At 36.8% G+C, this 22,035-nt stretch overlaps 2 protein-coding genes across 6 annotated transcripts; both read right to left on the bottom strand.

Annotated features, from left to right (window-relative positions):
* Window positions 1–930: 930 nt before the first annotated feature.
* LOC131312492 (COP9 signalosome complex subunit 2) lies at window positions 931–10,057 on the bottom strand. 3 transcript variants are annotated; one of them, XM_058340277.1, is made up of 12 exons: window positions 9,891–10,057; window positions 8,048–8,140; window positions 7,050–7,128; window positions 5,154–5,394; window positions 4,991–5,065; window positions 4,765–4,899; window positions 2,941–3,128; window positions 2,398–2,466; window positions 2,227–2,317; window positions 2,011–2,145; window positions 1,491–1,603; window positions 931–1,363 (listed from the first exon to the last, which is right to left on the bottom strand). In XM_058340277.1, the coding sequence occupies exons 1-12, from the start codon at window positions 9,898–9,900 to the stop codon at window positions 1,273–1,275; spliced, it is 1,320 nt and encodes a 439-aa protein (XP_058196260.1). In that variant the 5' UTR covers window positions 9,901–10,057; the 3' UTR covers window positions 931–1,272. The 3 variants fall into 3 exon arrangements, with proteins under 3 accessions (XP_058196260.1, XP_058196261.1, XP_058196262.1); XM_058340278.1 differs by having other exon boundaries at window positions 8,048–8,134; window positions 9,891–10,049; XM_058340279.1 differs by lacking the exons at window positions 7,050–7,128; window positions 9,891–10,057.
* Window positions 10,058–12,001: 1,944 nt separating this feature from the next.
* LOC131312493 (probable serine/threonine-protein kinase PBL3) lies at window positions 12,002–18,891 on the bottom strand. Of its 3 annotated transcripts, none has more exons than XM_058340281.1 (7): window positions 18,412–18,891; window positions 15,790–16,112; window positions 15,543–15,678; window positions 14,519–14,655; window positions 14,289–14,412; window positions 12,771–13,190; window positions 12,002–12,318 (listed from the first exon to the last, which is right to left on the bottom strand). In XM_058340281.1, exons 1-6 carry the CDS (start codon window positions 18,470–18,472, stop codon window positions 12,796–12,798), a joined length of 1,176 nt encoding a protein of 391 aa, XP_058196264.1. In that variant the 5' UTR covers window positions 18,473–18,891; the 3' UTR covers window positions 12,002–12,318; window positions 12,771–12,795. The 3 variants fall into 3 exon arrangements, with proteins under 3 accessions (XP_058196264.1, XP_058196265.1, XP_058196263.1); XM_058340282.1 differs by having other exon boundaries at window positions 12,311–12,328; XM_058340280.1 differs by lacking the exon at window positions 12,002–12,318 and having other exon boundaries at window positions 12,511–13,190.
* Between the last annotated feature and the right edge of the window lie 3,144 nt (window positions 18,892–22,035).

Raw genomic sequence — 22,035 nt, 5'->3', positions numbered from 1 at the left:
CTGACCCGAACGCATAAAAAAAAAAGGGTTGTGTATGAACATGTTATTGTAAGAGAAAATTATAACCTTGCACGCAACAATCGAAGAAGCATGAACATAGAAAAATATCGCAGCAACACTAATAACACAAACAAAAATATATTAAAAAAAAATGAAGAAGATTCAAATAAGGTGGCAGCCCCAAATTATAAGTAGAATAAAGTGGACTTTGCCATTTAAGTAAACTAGCCCGAACACGTCTTAATATCAATCATCACATGCTATTTTAATCCATATTAATTTATTATAGTACCCGCAAAAATAGTGCTCCCTCCGTCCCTTTTTAAGTGTCCTGCTTCGTAACTCCAACTTATTAAAAAGACATCATCATTACACCTTTCACATCAACTTTTTCCTCCACTTTCCCTACTTACCCATCATCATTACATTTTTACTCACTACTTTTCAAAATAAAATCTACTTTTAGGGACAAAATAGACAATACACAAACTTTTACCTCCCTAACTTTACAAAATGGACACTTATTAAGGAACAGCCCAAAATGGAATACTGGACACAAAAAAAAGGACGGAGGGAGTAGATAATGACCCAGAACCTTCTCCATTGACTTCTCAGTAGGTCCCATCCCAAGACTACTTCTGGGCGGGCATGTTTAACTGTGAAGTTCCAATGAGTTTTGACACTCTCACTGCAGCTTTAAAAGGCCTTGCACAAGATAAGGACAATCCGTTATATATAACACTGAACTTTGCATTCACCAAGAGATGTGGGACTTGTGATTAGGGTCACCACAACTTTACCTGAGTCTTTTTCCCTTCCATCGAGCACTAGGTCTACCACGGCCTCAACCCGGGTTTTTTCCCTGACTATGGGGAGAAACAGGACAAGATTCATATGTATTTTTACTGCAGCTAATAAAAAATCGCCAGGTGCTAGGTTTGAAATACATTTAGGAACCCATATGGGTCGGTTTCACTGCACACAATGGTGACGGATCAAAACTATTCTCAGGTTCAGGTCAAAATAATTACAGAAACCCTAACCGGGATATAGCAGAATTTCCACTTAACTAGAACATACTAACTTTTTAACAGAAAAAATACCGAGAAATCACCGCCAGTCAACGTTTGTATCAACAGCTTATATGAGCAAGCACAGACAATAATTGGCACAAAAAGAAGTTTGATTGGATACAGCCATGAAATGAAACCAAATATGAGAGCCGTCAGCTGCAAAGGAAATCGAGCCGCAATTTCTACAGGACAATCGATCTTAGCATATTCGGTTGCCAATGGTTTGATAGAGGGACCTGAGCTGTGTATTCCATTTATCTATGGCAGTATACTTTTTCATTCCCTTCGAGCTGTTTAGCAAATTTCCCAATTGACAAAAACCAACATTAATAGATAAGGAGATAGATAAGGAGATAGAGTTTCGGAAGTTAATGAAATTGAAATAGAGGCATACAAAAAGTAAAATAATATGTCAACCTGTCACCACGCTCCAACAGCCGGTTGACTTGATCAATATGTCCATGGATACGGTTATCCAAGATTAGTGAAACCAACAACTCCTCGACATCTTTTTCTGGAACGTTAAGCTCCTGCATTTAAACTGAGTTAGGAAACTGCTGGCACGGTTGTGATGATTGCACCAAACTACTTTTCTAGTTTCCTATTCTGAGTCTGACTACGAATTGAATTTTTCCCCAAATAATACATGTTCAAAACACTTTTGCAAGATATTCCAACCATTCATTGTTTTTTTCCCAAAGAATACATGTTCAATACATTTTGCAAGATATTACAAGTTTACAACCATTGTGCGAGAAGGATAAGAGGTGAAGTCTGCATGCATAACACAGTAAAAGGACACCTTTCCCTCAAACAAGAAGATGAGAAAAAGGAAGACGTCTCCTTCACTTTCTATGAATAAACAGGATCTGGTAGGATTTTACAAAAGGAAAATTAGCACGAACAAGAAAGGAAAATGAAAAAACCTCGATCTTACCTTTGATATGAAGGGGATACGAATTCTGGTGTAAGGCTTGATGAGCTTAAGCAACACCTGCGTCCTGACATTTTTCAAAAGATCTTCAATGTAGTTTCGAATAAATGGATCATCCATTATCGTCCTTCTATTTGTCTGAAAAATTAACACCAACTCAAGTTCAGCGAGAGAGAGAGAGAGGCATATGGTAAACTATGAATTTCCACTTGAGCATACCTTGAGGATTTTCTCAAATTCCAAAATCTCATTCCGTTGATATGCAGCTATCAGGTTTGTCATTGCCAAAACCTCTGGGTCATTTTTATATCTAGAGAGAGAGAGGGAGATAAGGCACTGTAGAATCAAGAAACATAACCTAAGTGAAACTCCAAACATTAAATAACTCACGGCTTCGCCTCTTGACCGTCAAAAGGGTTAACTTCGGATTCCATCAGCATATTGGCCAGAACAAGATATCTACCAAAGGGAGGAGCCAAAAGAAGTCAATGCAAGTGTTAAACCGAGTTAAAACCAATAATGCAAAGAATAAAATTCAGGGTTATCTCAATCCTGTTAACTTCTACCTGGTTTCAATTTGCTCAAGAAGTGCGCATTAGAACATATATGCGATTCACACAATTACCAAATTACATGACTGTACGAGTGAGATTCACATGCAATACAAAGACAAAAATAGCAGGGTATATTTCTCTTCCAACGGTTCAAGACTATTGCGAGGCCTATAAACCATGCCCCAGTTTCAGGAAATTTGCACGATTGGGTCATGCCTTGCATGCTGAGAAGTGTTTTACATATGCAACTCATATGTAATAGAAGGCCACAAAAACAGCAGGGTTCACAGAGAATGCATGGAAAGAGAGATCAAAAAACCAAGAGAGAGATCAAGACACATGGAGAGAGGTAATGCAACTAATGAGCTTGCAAACATACTTTAGGCACTGGATACGCCTCTGGTTCCCAGCTTCATCATAGTTCTTAAAAGCTTCAAAGAAATCTGTGGCTGCCTCAGCCCACTGACGCTCTGCCATATGCATTTTTCCACCACATTCGCGAATAATTCCCATGATTCTGGGATGGGGTATTGCTGACTTGATTGATAGTGCCTTTTGGTATAGTTGCTGCATCACATCATTAACTGAATGAAGTTAAATGACAAATAAATAATGGAGGACATCAAAATCATTTACTGCATCACTTGAAGAAAACATAGATACACAAAAATTATGTTCAAATAAATCATCTCAGGAATGTGGCATCACATCCCAGCCATGGAAATAACTTAAAGAAAGAAGAGCTGTCAGACCTAATATGGAAAAGGCAAAACCAAAAACATAAGACATTAGCAAAACAAGCCGAAGAATTGCATGTCATCCTGTTGCCACATTCTAAATAGGTCCATCACTTGAGGAGACACTTGTCCTGTTCATGCCAAGAACTTAAATGACAGCTGTAGAAACCATACTTGTGTTGATTAGGGTGATTTGGATCATGAGAGATGTCACATCAGAATCCAGGATCATCATTTTTCTTTGGTTGTACCACTTCCACAAAATCATAGAAATAAACATGCTTTAACTAGAAATCCACGATTGTTAACTTCAGTTTACTCTGAAAAGCTCAAATCCCTGTAAGCAGGTTCACAAACACACAGAAAGAACACCTGCCAACAGTTCCTTTTAGCACAGGACACGCTTCATACACTTACGAACACCTGTGTCGTCAGTTGGAAACACAAAACGTTTCAATAAAATAACTAGAGACCTGATGACTAAAATCAAGTTACTGTAATCAAAATAAGTGATAATCCCTCCTCCTTCAGGCATTTAAATTCCAGAAATTCTAGAACCTATAAACCAGTGTCAGAATGGAACTTAATCACAACCAAACTCTGAACCATTGAAGCCCTACAACCCCACAAATAGATATTACCAAGTGTAAGAAATAACACTTCTTTTTGTCATGGTAATTGCATGGATTCGTGCTGGGACTATAATTTTACCAATTTCCTTACCACCTAAATCCTGCTCTTGAATGCATCAAAATTTGCTAGCAGAACCTTTTGCCTCTAGGTCTCAACATTCCTAAATTTACAGATATCCACGAACATACACATGTATGAAAACTATAAAATCTGTATATGTATACATTGGATGGTACTCTACCTACATGGAAAAAAAGAGGGAAAAAGAAAAAACTTCATTTTACTTTCTCTTACAGTAAGTTCCTCAACATTTGTGATTCTCAACTAATCATATTCTTATAATATTAAGAGCCACGTTACATAACTTTATCGAGTCTCAGTCTTTTGCTTTCTCTTGCATTAAGTTCCTCAATATAGGTAGTTCCGGCCATTTAGTGATCGAGGGATTTTTTGGCTTCATTAGGAAAGGTGCTTTATTCATAAAAAGAAAGTACACTGTCACTGACCATAACAAACCAAACATAGCCTAAAGTCCCAATCAAATTGGGTCGGCTACATGAATTCATTTTATCCATTGAACTCTAACGAGGGCGTCATGAATACTAAGTACAAAAAGTCACTATGATAAGAAAGACCAACAAATGTATAGTTCATAAATAAGAAAGTATGAGAGAAAGCACATACTCTAAAAACCACCAATGCAAACAATAAATAGACCAATACGATAGGTAATTAATAGGAATTAAAAAATACACAAACAAGTGGGCATAAAAAGTAAGTACGTGTCATCTCATAATACAGAAACAAGGAGCGAAATCTAAACAGTATTATACCTTAAGCTTCTTGTTGTTTTTAGTCTCGGTATACATTTGGATCTCGATTGCATATACCTCCAAAAGTTGTGTTCCTTTCTTTTGATCATCTGTACCATCTTCTTTCTGACAAGATCTATGGAGTTCCTTCAAGATCTAATAAATCCCAGTAAATTCAGTCAGAAGTATAATTTCAATAAGCAATCTGAAGAATAAACAAAGGTGTTTCTCGAACTAATGAAGATACCTTACTCATTCGCCCATATTCTCCCATATCAAACCAAATTTTACAGAGCTTCAAATTCGTTTTAAACCAGAGCCTCTGCGCAAAGCAAAACAATGCAATATATCACATTGTTGTACTTTTTATACAAACATCAGTTCAGCGAAGACAAGATCATGAATCTGACCTCATTCTTCGCCTCTTCAAGAGCCTTTAGAGTTGTCTGATAGAACTCTTGCAAGAGACCAAAGTTCTGACTAGCTGATCCAGATACAAAATCCATAATATTGTTTATGCATTTTTCACTGTAATTGCGGGTCACAGCTGATTTGATATATGTTAACATCACCCTGTAAGCATCCATCATTTCTTTATACTTCCCTAACTTGTAGTAGAGTTTGACAGTCTGCTTTAAAGCTTTAAATCCCCTGAAGATGGAGAAAAAGATACTCTTCGGTAACGAAAACAACAGCCAGATCATAAGGACCCAATGTGCCCAGATATGCAAGGAATCCTCTCAAAATAGCCAAACACTTTTAATTGCAAGTCATACAGTTGACGCTGTATAAACTATAAACAAAAAAGCTACTCTCCCCAACATCTTAAGCTTTTGAGTATGCGGTTACCCATTCAATATGCCATCAGAGCAGTCTCGAGGTTGTGTGTTTGAACCTGAGGACAACCGCTTTGTCCAAATAATAGCAAAGGTTCAGTCCATATCCTATCTTTCCCTGCTGACCCCCGCTAATGGGGACTAAACTAGGAGCACCTTTTTAATTTTTTAAGAGAGCAGCCAATTGAACTAGAATTTGAACCCTCCCACCTACCTAATGATTCCAATATTCGCATGTGTTTGGCCTACTTATGGAGGAGAGCCTTCCCACAAGCGAGCTGCGCCCCACCTACCGCTATCCTTGGGAAACCAAAAAGAACTACTGAAGCCTGAAGAAAAGGACACAATCAGGGTTGAAAATGTACCGTTGGAATGTTACCCCTACCTTTAACCCCTTAGGCTTTTTAAATGAGGTTGGAGCAAACAATTTAGCAGAATTTATACATTTGACACATTCACTCAGATCGGAGCTCCTGAAAAAAACTTTTTCATTGCAGAAACAATTGGACAACTTGAGGGCTGTATATCATTTAGACAGGACAAACCACAAAAAAAACAAAATACTAAATCTTAGTGTTTACTGAAAGTACCTAATATTAAATACTGTCAAATAAAAGGTAAGAGGAGTATAACAAAGACATAAACATCTCTAAAGAAAGTGTGTCAATAAAATTAAGTCTTATTAGTGGCCTAACGCTGTTTATTTGTTTGCATAAAAAGTAAACATAACTTATGGTCGGTCATCAGTGGATTTAGTACTTATTATTTCCCCTATGCAGCATGGTGAAAAAAAAAAAAAAATCATTTTATCATAATATACAATACATTCTTGCCATCACCTAGAGCAAGAGAACACAAAAAACAAAACAATTAACACCCTATAGATCATTATTCATTAACAAGTGGGGACATTCATAAAATAGTCAAATTACAAATACATACACATTTGTACCATAATAAAATGTTCTTTTTTTTCCAAGAGAGAGGAATGTGGTTGGATTCGAAGAACCACCAAAGCGAAGGGTTAACATGAAAACTTCAACACAAGATTCTGGCTTCAGTAGTCGATGACCCAGGCACCAACCATTGAATCTGAATCGATTGACGAAGACCGAGACACTTGCCAAGTGAATCAATTTCCAAACTCCAACATTTGAGGCCACGTCTCTCTCTCTAAACCGAAATGACAATGTTTTTGTCGAAACAATGGAATTCGAGATTCCTTCTCATGTTGTTTGCCCCAACCAACGAGTTTTGGCTATTCATCCAATTTGAAACAATAATGTAAGGTTAATTTTCGTTTCTCTTCCCCATGTATCTCATCTAGTCATCTTCCTAGGAAAAATACCAACACAATCGAGTGAGAAACATAAAGTATACAGACTACATTCAGGGGTCCATGCCAAAGAACCCTGTCATTCTTATATTCAGCGCTTATTTTCTGAAGGTAGGAGGAACAGGGTTCCTCACCATTCAGCCTTCTCAGGTTCCATCCGAACTACTTCAGCAAAACCAGCAAGTGCTCCTTCTGGGTCAGTCTCAACTAAACCTACAAAAAGGATTAAAAGAAATACTTAAAGGAAAAGCAAAAACTCAATAGGGTTGCATAAACAGCTAAAAGACACCTGTTTACTTTTGCTATAATTGTTCTAGAACTAGCATCTTAGAGCATCTCCAAGGTAAGAAGCAAAATTCTATACCCAAAGTATAGTTTGCTAACCCATCTGACCAGTTGAGGAGCCACTAAAACAAGTTCACTCCAAGAAAATTTTCCCCAACTATTTCCTTATTTTGCCAAGTCGAAGATCTATTTTTCATTCTCTTCAAATTTGAAGAAACGGAAAACTACACCAAAATAGTGCAGTGCCTTCTTTCCTTCCCTTGAAGAGCCGTTTGCTGAGATGGCTACTCAAATTTGGAGAACTTGGATTTTGCTTCCTCCCTTGGAAGGCCTCTTAGCAGGGATATAGTAATTTTGGTATATTTTCTCAATTTGTAGGGCTTCCCATTATGTTTCCCAAAATATTAGGTTGATCTGTTTTCCTATTTTATATCTTACTTGGTCTACAATGACAAGATTTAATTGCTAATGCTTATTTCCTTTTTATAGTGTTCCTACGGTTGGTAAGATTGCTACCATTAATAATGATGTAAGCCTGAGCAATTCACTATAGTTAATAAAATACAATGATGTTTTCCATAGAGTTGTTAATCTTTTTCACCTATATTCTAGCAAGTTGAGGGTTCAACAAATTGCAAAAGAGTTAATTCTTCGCTCGTTACAGAAGGTTTTCTTGCGATTTCCGTCCTCCAGTGCGTCAGTAGTCCAATATTTTCGATCTGCTCCCAGTTGAATACACAATTTTCTATTCACCACAGGAAAGGAAGGAAGGAAGATGATAAAGAAAGGCTGAACAAGTGCGAATAGCTCAAGCAGGTGTTACCTCAACGCCATTAGAATTAATTACCTTTTGAGTTGTAATATTGATTCTCAATGTCAACGTCCTGTTCCTCAGGCTCCTCATCTGAGTACTCAAAACCATAATCCTCCATATCTGCATCTGGGAAACACAAACATCAAAGTTCCAACTTAATGTTGTATGAAGTATGGGAAAAACTGAATAAGAAACCACTACAAAAGCCACAGAGAAAGAGTGAGGGAGACAATCAATCGGGTAAGTTCATATACAATCATATCCATAAATTGTATATGATCGTTACTTTATTAGCATAAGTTCATATACAATCAATCGGGTAAGCCCCATTTGAAGTTTATTTTTACCCGTAGGACTTCACAGCAATCAATATGATGAATTAAGCACTTAATGTAATGCTTCGTTGAACAGTACTTACTGACTGAATCAATATCTATGAGACAAAACAAACAAATTACGTTGCGTTTGCACTATGTACTCTTTGTTGTAGAGCTACTCAATTTTGTCAATGCCGCACCTTGCCAGCACCATACTGGTCCATACACTGCTACACTAGCGTACAGGAATTGGACTCTTTGTAGAAGAGCAGCTCAATATTCTCCTATTTGCCCACATGACTTACAATTGATCCTAGGAGCCACTCTTGTATAAATAGCATTTACTCTTTTAAGGTAGTGATTTTAATAGCTCTCTTGTTTATATTCACACTTTCTTGGTGTCTTTATTTATGTGAAAAGTATAAGGTTGTCCTTTCACTCACTTAATTTCTACTACATTAAAGGATATTGTCGAAAGTTCACATAAATGAAGACAAGAAAAGGAAGTGCGATCGCATGAATGAAGACAAAGACAAAAATGCGAACATAAATAAGTGGAGTGTACAAAACAATTAGCTTTTATTCTCTCATTAACTTCAATCACGACCAAGTGCCCTTAATCCAAACAACTAAACTAAGATCACTGTTATACGGGTATTAAATACCGATGTAAGGGGGGAAAAAAAGGAACAAGAACATCATTACATAGAGATGATAACATGACTACCAAGTCCTACAAATTAACAAAAGTAAAGAGTCCCAACCAAAATGCAACTTCAATAATTTCACATATAGGCGTCGGGTTTTCAAACTATCTATCAAAAACTTTTTCAGCAAAAATAGAGACTGCATGATAACTTGGAAATTTGCAATATAGTAAGGGGGGAAAAATCAAGTGTCAATGACTCCCTGCAAGGGAGAATATTGTAAAAATAAAAACTTGGGAAATGATTTTTGCACTCGACATTCTTATAAATCCACTCCAACATTTAGACTTGTTCCACATCGCTCATTTAAGCAACCCAAGCTTGGTTAATATATTCTAGAGATTACTCCACCTATTGCCAACTGGTTTTAGGTTGGAACCTTCCAAGAAATCTAACAATTTCTAGTGCTTGTGTTGGGTGTAATTTTAAGCAACAAAGAAAAATTTCGGAGTGCATTTATAATAAAGGTGAGTGTAAAAATCATTACCCAAAAAAATTGGAATGCCATTTAATTTCTCTTCATCCAATGGGCAATGTGCTTGGCAAGTCTTAGTGAATACTTTTTGCCTCTTGTTTTCATTAATTTGTTTTCATATCCACTTTATCATGGAGGCTATCGAGAGGTGAAAGAGAACAAAACTGAAGAAAAATGGAGGCGACTATACAACAAATTGAGCAACATAATGAATACGTCAAAGGCAAAATAAAATAAAATTACTATAGGGGCCGTCGAAATCGAACAAAATCTTCAGTTTTGTAACAGTTTGAACCACCACCGTATATAACGAAAGGGAAACGATCACAAAATTGAAGTAATCAATCGGAGAGAGAGAGAGAGAGAGAGAGAGTCACCAGAACCCATTTCTGGAAGCAAATCAGTAGAGAGGGAGGGGAGCTCGAGAGGGAAATCGGCGACCGGAGGAGGGGCTTCGAGTCTTCGACGGTCGTGTTTCGACGAGCGATTGGCGAAGAAGAGAATAAAGAATTGCAAAGAAAGGTTTTTTAGGGAGGGTTTGGAGAGGATGGGCCCCAAACTTGGATTTGGAAAAATGACGGCCCAGGACGTGTTTTGATAATTAATACCCGTCAAGGACATGCTAAGAACACTTAAAAATATTTGTTAATGCTGAAAATGTCCTTGGAGGGTATTAATTATCAAACACGTCCTTGGCCGTCATTTTCCCCTTGGATTTTGACCAGATTTTAGGAGTTCCGGTTGGGCTTGGACCCGGGAACTTTCACCCGACCCGACCCGAACCTTTTTTCTAAACAATTTTTTGGATGAGTTTTTCTGCAACCACTCACAACTTATGAACTGGATGTCAGTTGTGTGTTGTTCGAGGAGCAATGTTACCAACAGAGCCGGTTTTGGGCTAAAACCCATAAAGCCACCGTTTTAGGTCTCCAAATTTTGATTAATTTTGGAGTCCTCTAGTCGTATAGGCCCACGTAAAAGTGCATTGAGATTTTAGGGGCACAATTCAAAATAAAGTCCAAGTGAAAAAGGACTTTTCTAGGGAAAAATGATGGCTCAGAACGTGTTTTGATTATTAACATCTGTCAAGGACAAGCTAAGAACATTTGCTAATACTGAAAATGTCCTTAGCGGGTATTAATTATCAAAATACTTCATTGTCCGTCATTTTCCCCTTTTCTTCACAACTGAGCTAATTTGGTGTCTTATTGTCCAAGTCCCAAAGATTATTTTAGAAAAAAGCGGATCTTTCCAATATTGATGGGAGGAATTTATGTTCCGAATTGAAAATTGTGAGAGTAGTTTCGTGAAAAAAAATAAAAATAAAAACTAGAAAAGCTTATTGATGTGCTCACTTGCTTGAAGGCAAAGGATAAATGTTTCCAAATGCATGGGTTGCATATTATTGGCTATTCTGTTTACAATTGTTTCAGTGGAAGAATCTTTTTCAAGTTAAAAGTTGCTTAAAACCTACCTCGATTAACCACGTCACAGGAGAGATTGAAAAGCCTATGGAGAAAAACTTGATCATGCATGTTCAATTACCATTTGCAACTAAAAGTGCGAGAAGAGTAATGTTAAAATGATATTACATCCGTTTCACAATAACAGTCCCACTTTCTCTCTCTTACCTCTTTTCAAATTAAAAAATTAACTACTTTCGTGCATAATTTTTAAAAATTTTTCTTACCATATTAAAGATCTCGATTAGTACTTTAATTTGGTGCGAAAAAATTCAAAAAATTATACACGGAAATAGTTGTTTTTTTCATTTGAAAAATAGCACGACTTTTCATGGTGGACTCTCAATATAGAACGAAGGGAATGTGTTTTCGCATTTTCGAGGTATTGCAATGGCTATTAATTTTGGGTGGTTATGCTCTCAAATGCTTGTAATTACTTCGTTATGAAGTGCTTTTATTTTCCGCAGCTATTTTTAACTTCTTCAATATACATTGAGATTTTAGGGGCCCATTAAAAAAGCTTGCTTTAGGCCCCATAAATCTCAAAGTTGGCCCCAGCTGTAGACTTTCTGTTATTGCAGAACTCTTGGTTTTGTCACATGGGTTAGTTAATCCTGAGTGACCCACCATGGAGATAGCTTAATGGCTTATTCTCAAATAATTTGGGTGGTCGAAAGATTCAAGGATCAATGCCTCCTCGAGCTTTATCGTCTTGTGAAACCTTGCTATTTTTACTAGTTCTTGGTGAGGCAGTAAAAGGTCCCGATGATCAGGTTCAAGAGAGTGTTACAAAGTCTGATCCCCCTCCTCCACCCTTTAAAAAAAACATGATGAAAAAAGTCCCCTACAAGAGTTTCTGCTTCTCAATAAGATTCGATCACACGATCTCTAAGAACTACTGTACATTTTTTTTTATATTCAATATGAATCTTATTTGATGGATGTCAACTAGTTCTATGAATCTTATTTCTTTTGGGGGTACTTTAACGTAGCAAATTAGCAAGAACAGGGAATGTAGGGAGAGAAGATTTGGTTGTCACATTACCCCAAACCATTCACTGCCAACTTACGCAGACCTCGACTAAACCCTAAGGAACCCAATCCCACCGTAAGATAGCAAAACCCGCCTAATCCGGGACAAACCGCTTGTGGAGTAAACCACAAGAGTTAGACTTGGAAAAGACCAAGCTCCTCAGTTTCAGACCTTGGAGTTTTTGCCATGAGTTCTTTGTCTCCCAAAATACCAGCAAAGAAACCTTGAGCCATACAGTTTGAACCAGTTACACACGATTTAGGGCGACGGATGGTGATGCGCCATTGAATATGTTTCCAAATAAATGATCTGTTACACACTGCACAACTATATTACTGCAGGAAAAAAGAAGAAGAAGATAAATGATAGCTTCTTCAAGGAAACACCATTCAAGCTGCCAATGCCTTACAAAATCAAATTTCACAACTGTAAGAGCTCTATAGTTTTTCTGTAAAAAAAATTCAGAAGCAAATGTGCGTTGACATCAGCCCGGAAGAGAGATTTTGGCCCACAGTATCATCCAGTTGCTCTATAGATTTTTTTTAATCGAGCTAGAAAGAACACAATATATATATGTTGAAAATTACAGCCCCAAAAGTCCTTCAAAGAAAACAAATTATACACTTAAGGTCTAATCATGGCTATGGGGAGAATTTCCCATTCTATTCCTTTGTTGGTGGTGTGATATGTAAATGTTCCGTACAGTAACCAAGTGAAAACTTATGCTTTCTTCATAGTTATCTGAAGTATTAAGAGACTACCTCCATAGATGAGACGAGTGTGGCATTATCTTGAGTTGTTGGGGTACCTCAACCGTTGAATCCCACGATGCTCCAGGTTCGTTGCGGGTGTGGTCCTGGGGACATCCTTGGATGTGTGAAGTTGTTGTTCCATGTCAGATAGAACATCCGTCATGGCTGGCCTATTTTTGGGATCTATGTGCAGGCACCGTAATGCAAGTGAAGCAGCAGATAGGGCCCCCTTCTTGGAATACTGGCCCCCTAGTCGTGTGTCCATGATTCTCAAAATTCGTCGGTTGTCGCGCAGGAAAGGCTTTGCCCAATCCACCAAAGTTTCGTCGACACTCCCAGGCCTGTCGTCGCCCGTCGCCCGTCTTCCTGATAGCAACTCCAGCAACACAACTCCATAACTGTAGACATCACTCTTTGGAGTTAAGTGACCTGCTTGGTTTATCGGTTAACAGAAAAAAAGTTTCTTTAGGACGGGTTAAATGCATGCATACTTCTACAAAATATATGGAAGAAAAATGAGGATAACGATACAATTCAATTGATACATGGGTAAATCACTATAACATACTAAAAAGTCTCATTGTATACTTTGAAAGAGAAAATTTACCAAATCGCAAGTGCAGCTTAACAGAGCACATTTTCTAAGGTTTTCTCATGACATTAGAAAATAACAATAGCTGCCATCGTTCTTCTCTTACCTAGTTTCTTTATTTTCGTGTCCAACATTTCCTTTTTTTGTTTACATGTACTGATGTTGTCAGTAAATTTAGAACAGCCAATGATAATGTAAACAACAAGGATAACCATTGAATTTACATGTGCATTTGTACACTGACAGTGAGTTCTATGTTTGCTGTCAAAACATCTCAAAACAGGAGAAAGCAAAAATGCATGTTTGAGGTGAAAGTGAAGCTATCTCAAGCCACATAGAAGAAATTCAATTTGTGATGCAAAAAATGTAAGAGAAAAAACATGTGATCGAGAAGCCACCAAATGCCCAATAATTTGATGGGTAGAGTTTGTTTATGAAGTAAGCCCTTCGAATGGGACATAACTAAGGGCAAAACATTTGAAGTGATGTTATAGCTCAAAAAGTTGACCATAGACTTCAAATGGTTGGCCATTTTGACTCTAGTTATATGCTTGGTGTGTTTCCGGTATCCCTACCCATCCATGACGGAAGATCGGAATAGCACCGGATCCTCTCGTAGCCATATAAAGAGGATTGAGAAGGCTCTAGAAGGTTTGATCAACATTGCGCAGAGGAGCCAAAACAACAATAATCACTGTCATAACTACTTCAGGATGCTGGGGTTACCTAGGGTATGACCTAATCACTGGCACTACGTGCATTAAGGGGCTGCCCTTATAAACACTTTGTTCGAGAGACAGGGTGATAATAGGGGAGAGAAAATGATGATGACAAGAAAATAAATCAAACTTGCACCTAGCAAGTTATAATCTGATTTGCCAGCACTCTGGAGATTTGACTAAGGGGAATACGTTAAGCAATAGGATGATTCGAACCTGTTGCTACGTATTCTGGTGCAGCATAACCCCGAGTTCCCACAACTCTTGTGGACACATGAGTGTTGTCTCCAGTTGGACCAGCCCTTGCTAAGCCAAAATCTGAAAGCTTTGCGCTGTAATCCTACACAAATTTGTCAAAGCTCCATGAGCCATTAAAGGTAATTACCGGATTCCAGGCAGCAATTCTATTCTACACATGAACTCAAACTTCATGTTTGTTAGCATACCGAATCAAGTAGAACGTTTGAAGCCTTCAAATCACGGTAGATCACATTGGCGTCCAAATTATGTAAAAAGGATAATCCACGAGCAACATCAACAGCAATACGCATCCGTGTAGTCCAAGGAAGAGGTTCAACACCTTCTGCAATGAAAGAAATAACAATACAAATAAGTATGACAAGAAATACAAAAGTACGTACATAGGACTCGATAACTGAGTACTCCAATTAACAGAGGATTGTGGATTATGTTTTTACTTTGCACAAATGGGCTCACCCAAGGCAGAAAGTTTCCCTCTAAAGTAGTTTTTCTCAAATAAACTGAATGTTAATATCTATTGCTACATTGATGCGAAAATCATAACAATAGCACAAGAGTACACATACACAAGAATGTGGCGGGTCTGAGAAAGGAAGAGGAAGGGCAGAAAATTTGTTTTGCAGAATTTATCGATGTTAAGGTAAGTGTAACATTCAAGATTGACTGTTATGGACTGATACTGCACCGTTGCACGATACTTAGGGAACATATCAGCTGATACCCATGTGATTTTTTGTATCACCCTTATTCTAAACCGTAACCTAATAGACCCAGAAAATATTGTTAATGTATCGACTGTTACGTCAAGTATCGGCAGTCATGCAATGACCATTATTTAAAACTATGATCGGGAGATGAGAAGGAAATGGAGAAATTTAGGATGTGATTAGGAAGTTAAGATCATTGTGAATTTTATTTCCAAAATCAGAATTCAATGAAGGGGAGAGGGAGAGCCCTGCAGAAAGAGGCAAGAATAGAGCTTTAAAACTTGGGAGGAGGCCATGTGGAGTAAACATGCTTCTGTAATTTAGATCCTTCTTCCCTTAATCACCTATTGCGACACAACTGACTGCAGCTTTGAACCTTAGGTAAACTTGCAATACTTTTTTACATCCACGTATTACTCATAAGAATAAGATGAATTGATATATTGCAAGGAATTTCTCAAGGAAGAAAAAGTACACAAAAAAAGCAATAAAATGAGCTTACTTCTGAATAGATGATTTTCCAAGCTTCCCTTGGACATGAACTCATAAACTAAAAGTCTGTTCTCAAACTCGGAGCAATATCCAATGAGTCTCACAAGATTTTCATGGCGAAGCTGACCTAAGTAGTTAACTTCTGTCTGCCAAGTTTCAAAGGATTAGACATGGTTTACTTCATACAACTGCATGAAAAGGCATTGAAGAAAAGTTAAGGGATCAAAAGCTTCAAGTTAAGTCTTAATGACACGTACAAGCCATTCCCTGTGACCTTGAAAGCTTTCAGCCTTGAGCATTTTGATGGCCACTACAACCCCAGTTCCAGGTTTGCTGGGTGCAAAAGTGTTCCCATCAATCCATCCTTTAAAGACACATCCAAACCCCCCCTCGCCAAGAAGACTATCAGACCGGAAGTTTTTTGCGGCATTCTTGAGATCATTGAAACTGAAGGACCTGATGTTGCAGGTAGATGTATCACCTTTGGGTGTTATGAGAGTGTTGGTCAAACTTTCTGAAGGTGTTTGCTGGCTGGAGAGGGTTGTAGCCTGTTTTTCCTTGCCAGTCGGCATTGCAATCTCTATATGAAAACAGGATAAAAGATTTTAGAGCTAACAGAAGATTTCCTAAATAAAGGTTCATGTAATAAAACCAGAAACCAAAGTGGCCTTTGCCGGAAAACAACACTGGGACCCTTTTATGTGCGATGCCGCAATGAAAGTCATTTTGTATTCAAAATGTTAACAACCCCTAACAAACAGAACTTCTGGGAGTGTCAATTTAAAGCAGGAGGAATCATCATAAACTTTTATACCATGGCGTTTGTAAGTTCAACTGCCAACATAATCAACTCTCCTGTTTTTTTTTAATTGTCAAGGTTGAAACTAAAATACAAGTGCTTTTTGTGGGACGTACTGGTGTCAAGTTTCTTTCATGCTTCTTAGTGAAAATGTGCAAGTTCATATAATGTTATTTTAGGAAGAATAATTTCAATATTATCTTTGGAAAATATCAAAGAAAACAGGAAAGGGAAAAATGAACACAATGACAAGTGTATTCCAACATTACTGAACTTATTCTAAGAGACTGATGGCTACTATTTGAAAAAAGTGTTATAAAAATCGTCCTGCATCCGTTTCCAAGAAGGCATATGAACATTTAACCGTTTCCAGATATCTCATCAGTAGCTTTAAGGTGGAGTTTGACAATACCCAATTTTGCATTCCTCGTGAAGTTTCCAAATGGATGCTCTCAATGGGCCTCAGTGGGGTTCACAATTGACAAAAGTCTAATCATTTCATCACAATGTAAAAGTTCGCTGTACATCTTCTGTTTCTTAATAATTCGCATTTCATCACACACGGAGGCACCCCAAGACTTAGGCCATTGAGGTCATGGCCTAGGGCCTCCAATTTGGATAGGCCTCGATTTTTGGCCCATATGTACATATCCAAGTACAATATACTTCGACTTCTAAGTTTCTTATTTAGGCAAAAAGCCGCATCATCAATTCAAAAGGATATGTTTTTAGACACTTGAATAGTAATTCCATCTCACAGAGCAAGAAAAACAGTTTTTCAATTAATAATAAAAACTTAAGATGTTTTTCTAATTTAGAAGGCCTCATGTTAAGAATTTGACCAAGGCCCCAAAAAAGGCTTGGTCCCCAAAAAAGGCTTGGTCCCCCTGACTACGCCGAAAATAAAAAAGAAAACAAAATTAAGCAGGCAAAAGAAACAGATTAGTTGTTTACAAGAAAGCATTACTGTGTCTAGGAGGAAAATGATTGTTTATATGAGAAGAAAAAGCCAAGATCAGGAGAGGCACTTCCATAATTGTGCCAACAAGTTTGATCTGAGATTCTGACTTTACACACACGCACGCTTATGTTTTTAAGAGTTACGGTAAAAAAATCAACTTATTCGGATATCAGTAAGAAAATCAACTTATTCGGATATCAGGAAGGACTTGATCAGTATTTGTCTCTAACCATTTATTCTTTGAATTATGACTCAGAGAATAAATGGTTATTGAAAATCATAGAAATCAAATACATCCACAACATACTTTCTTTTCACATAATTCAAATTCAGGAGACAAATATTTAGGCCCTGATGTTCCTAAATTAGTGTTTACGTATTTTTTTTCCGTCTTTTCTAAATGTTTGATAGATTCACATTTAAAAGATAAAATATTACGATTAAATATCATGATGAGAAACTTATTCACGGCTTAGCCATGAGCAAGTTCTTTACCATGAGCAAGTTCTTTACAGCAAAAACCAATCGTGACTGTCCAAAAGTGTTCTGAACGGTCCGGATTTGAATGAACTCTTCCCAAAAAAAGTTTCATTAATATCTTCAAAACACTTTCGGACGGTCACGATTGGGTCCGTAAACAACTATTCACGGCTCGGGCGTTATATAAAGATTTTCTCTACAATCAAAAGTAAAAAAAAATTAGTACTAAAGACAAGAATAATGCCAAAAAGCTGCCTTTGTCCATGTTTATACATGTTTATACTGTTTTGATTTTCCTCGAGTCGAATAACTAATCCGAAAATTGTGACAAAAAACTGAATAAAAAGATACAACTAAACTTATTTACTACTCCCTCCATTTCGTTTCACACTGAGAGTTGCAACGAAAAGTCGTGTCATTTTTCAAATAAAAAAATCAATTACTTCCATAAATAATTTTTCGAATTTTTTCACCTCAAATTAAAGTACTAATCAACGTCTTTAATACGGTAAAAAAAAATTCGAAAAATCATGTACGGAATTAGTTGCTTTTTTTATTTGAAAAATGAAAGAAAGTGAGACTCTTAATATTTATGGAACAGAAACAGAAGGAGTATAATTTAGGAGGAACTCAACTTACCAGGGAACTGGTTAGAAGAAGCATGAGCACACTTTGCTGGTCTTCCCCAACAATTCCCCATATCTTCTCTCTCTCTCCTCTCTCTCTATATCTGCCACAGCTCACCCTGATGGATGGAGAGAATGAAACCAATACGAAACCCATACTCTGGGTTAAAAGACTCTGGGACACAATAGACCTTTGGATCGCCGTCAGTCAAATGGGTCTTCCACCAAAGTCTTCAAACCGCATTGAAAATCAATCACGTAATACCAAATCTGTGGTCCCTCGACATCAATGCCTTGCTATCTCTATCTATCTATTGTAGACAAATATTATTGTATTGTATAATCTGACTTTCCAGAGAGCTTCCCTGTTTCAGATTGCCCTTTTCAAAATCTCAATAATAAGTGACGATTTTTGACCGATTCATCAGTCTTCCCCCTGCAATTGTCGCTTTTTTCCCCAGCGGTCCATTCCGACGGTCTGAATTTTGTGGGGGTTGAAATTTTTGATCAACTTGGAAAAGGGTTTTCGACGTTTTGGATATGACAGCAACTCCAACCTACACCCAAAACAAACAAAATGGAGAATAGATGTGAGCCTCTTCAAACGAAGGTGATCATTATTTTTCTTCTTATTTTTGTACAATATATTTTTTTAGTAAACATAACATCACATTATGGTGAGATTCGCACTATCTATCTCAATTAAGTGGAGGGTGAACAATACTCAACTCTCATATTGCGAAGATATTTTGTAATTTATTTCTTTTCTTCTTCACTTTTTATACTTTTTTTGAGGTATCTTGGAATTTTTAGAGATTTATCTCTAAAATAAAAGTCTCCATATTTAGAGATGTAAAATGACTATGGGTCCCTCCAAAATACTCCAAAAAAATACAAAAAGTGAGAAAAAATTACAAAATTTTTTTTAAATATGTCACATCTATTTTCTATTTTTAGAGTTTTGGAGATAAATCGCAGTTGCTCTAAGAGGGAAAATGGTATATGCCCTTGACTTGCAACAGTTGCTGTGAAATCACCGAACTTGGACTTCTGGTGGATGGGTTCCCATCGCTTTTTATGGCGTTGGATTGTGTGATTTGTTTTTTTTATGCTTTAAATTTGAAGTTCGGACAAATAGTTTTCGGTACAAAAGATTATGTCCGGAAAGAATGGTATTTTTGACGGTCCTTCTATACTCCGCCCACGAGGCGGACGATTGTCTTGAGTTTCATGGCATAATGGCAGTCCTTTCTGCAGTGTCAGAATAAAAGTTGAAGTGGGCGGTCATTCGAATGTCAAATCCCGCTCTGTGTTTATTATTATGCTTTTCATTTGAGAGAAGTCACTGTCAATTCCTTGTACATCTTTTTTCAAATGGCAGTTTCACCCCTATTCTCTTGGTAGTTGGTAATGGGTTTGACCAAATTCGTGCCCCTATCCCCCCAGATCTCTCTCTCTCTAATTGAAGGCTGGGAGGAGGAAAAAATTCCAATAAGTCCAGGTACAATCCCATTGATTGTTTCTCTCTCATATATGTGTGGAGTCATCTCATACTTTAATATATTAGGCTAATACATATGTGAGAAAAGAGTAGTCGATAAGTGATTGATAAGAATGTACGTAACATTGCTTAATTATTACATGTCTAATCACTACATTTTCACATTCAACCTTTTAGTCATTGCTTTACCTTTTAGTCATTGCTTTATAAAATTTTACTATCCATTTAAAAGTAGATGGGTAAAATAAAGCTTTCATTAACGATAGTCTTTTTGGTTTGGAAGTGAGACAATATTTTGGGACACCAAAAGTGCTAACTCAGACTAAAAAATGTGGACGGATGAAATATTTTACTGAGAGAAATGAGAAATAAAGGGAATGGATATTCAAGAGGCTGTGAAATTAGCAGAAGACTCTACTAAAGAAAAATGACAAAACACCAACATAAATACAAGAGAAATATGGAGAGTCAACGAATAGGAAAATTTACTGTTAATCTCATAACTTTTTTTACTTTTTTAATTCTTTTGTCGAGAATAGTGAATAATCACATCAGAAATTGATACAAACCTAAAAAAAAAGCGAAAAAATGAATAAAGACAGAAAAAATAAACAAATGACGACTTAAGAAATAAAAAAAATTGATTTTTTTTAACCTTTTTGTCAAAATTGAAGTGATCTTTTTTATTTTTTGTCAAAATTTTAGGGAGCAATCATTTGTGTCAATGAAAGGAATTAAGAAAGTATAAAAATTGAACCAAGAAAAAAATTAAGATAAGAGAACACTTAAAAACAAAATAGAAAATTGCTTAAAAAAATTGTCTTTCGTGATCTTTTATTTTTTTCATAATATTTTACTTTTTAAACTCCTCCTACCGAGATGACTAGCTAATTCTAAAGAGTTGACATATATTTATAAAATAAAAAAGGTAAAAAAAAATAAAAAAACTCTCGAAAACTTAGCAATACAAGTTGAAATCTTAGACCTGAATGACTGGAATTGGTCAAAAGACTCAAAATAAGGGATAACACATGAATAAGGCTAGTTTTGTAATTTAGCTTCACTGCATAAAGCATTGCGTCCAAAGCCTGACAAGCATTGGAGGACGGAATGGAGACTATCTTTTTACAGCGCATGAGTTCCACTGCTGACCCTTTATAGTCAGCCCTATAGGCTGATTTTAGCTTTTGCTATTTTTAAAGGCTAGTTTGGCCTTTTTTTGTGTGTGTGATTTTTTGTCACATTTTTTTGTTATTTTCTTTAAAGTCTTACTAAATTTTGAGCTTTAGTCTATAACTATATTTTTTCAATTATTCTCATCGAACCCAAGGATTTGATTTAAAATTTGTACTCAAATCTCGTCTAGCCGAACCATATGATTTACTAAAACTTACGAATTATTGATTGTAAATTCTTAGATTGTAATGAAAATCTGTAAATGTATTTGGATAATACGTGTGGAATAAATTCTACGGACGAATTTTCAATGTAGAAGCATAATCTAACTCCAAAATGTACTAATAATTTTTTTGATTCTGCATTTTCCATATTAACACCTAAAAGTTAAAGCTTCTATCATCAAAATAATAATCAAGAGGCCAAAGGGAGCTCAGCCCGATATAGCTATACACAATCTGGGTGCGCTGTATCGTGTTGGTGTTTTTTTAACTCTCTTCTAGCTGGGATGTACTAAAATGCTATATCTACCAACTAATAACACGATATCCCCTCTTTCTAAAAATACCCGAACAAACTCCATATAACTCAGTCACCCGTATATAATAGTCCACCATTCTATCGTATTCCCCTCCTATTATATCCCGTATCCTTTTCAGAAATTCCTCTCCTATTATATCCCGTATCCTTTTCAGAAAAGGGAAAAAGTTCTTTCTGGATCAACTGGACAAGGGGGACTGTCCGGACAGCTCCCGTGTGGGCCCCCTTCGTGCGATTGTTTTGGAACATCTGAACTGTGCATCTTGTAGGGACCGCAAAATAATGTATTTACGCTAAAAATCAGCTTGTCCGGACATTAATAAGTATGTCAAAAGTTGAGTTTTTACAGGAAAAAATGAACGACCGTAATTTGTCAACTGTTTTTAAATTTAAACTGGTCACGATCGTCCATTTTTTCGT

Source organism: Rhododendron vialii, chromosome 13a (genome assembly GCF_030253575.1).
Source record: "Rhododendron vialii isolate Sample 1 chromosome 13a, ASM3025357v1".
Lineage (NCBI taxonomy): Eukaryota > Viridiplantae > Streptophyta > Magnoliopsida > Ericales > Ericaceae > Rhododendron > Rhododendron vialii.
This window is presented reverse-complemented; position numbering and strand designations above follow the sequence as displayed.

Coding starts and splice junctions, on each gene's coding strand:
- LOC131312492 (XM_058340277.1), bottom strand. Junction 3,129..4,764: donor AAAACAACAAGAAGCTTAAG/GTATAATACTGT, acceptor GATGTGATGCAG/CAACTATACCAAAAGGCACT. Junction 2,318..2,397: donor GACGGTCAAGAGGCGAAGCC/GTGAGTTATTTA, acceptor CTCTCTCTCTAG/ATATAAAAATGACCCAGAGG.
- LOC131312493 (XM_058340281.1), bottom strand. CDS start 18,472: ATGGGGAATTGTTGGGGAAGACCAGCAAAGTGTGCTCATGCTTCTTCT. Junction 15,679..15,789: donor AAGGTCACAGGGAATGGCTT/GTACGTGTCATT, acceptor GAAACTTGGCAG/ACAGAAGTTAACTACTTAGG. Junction 14,656..15,542: donor GGAAAATCATCTATTCAGAA/GTAAGCTCATTT, acceptor CTTTCATTGCAG/AAGGTGTTGAACCTCTTCCT.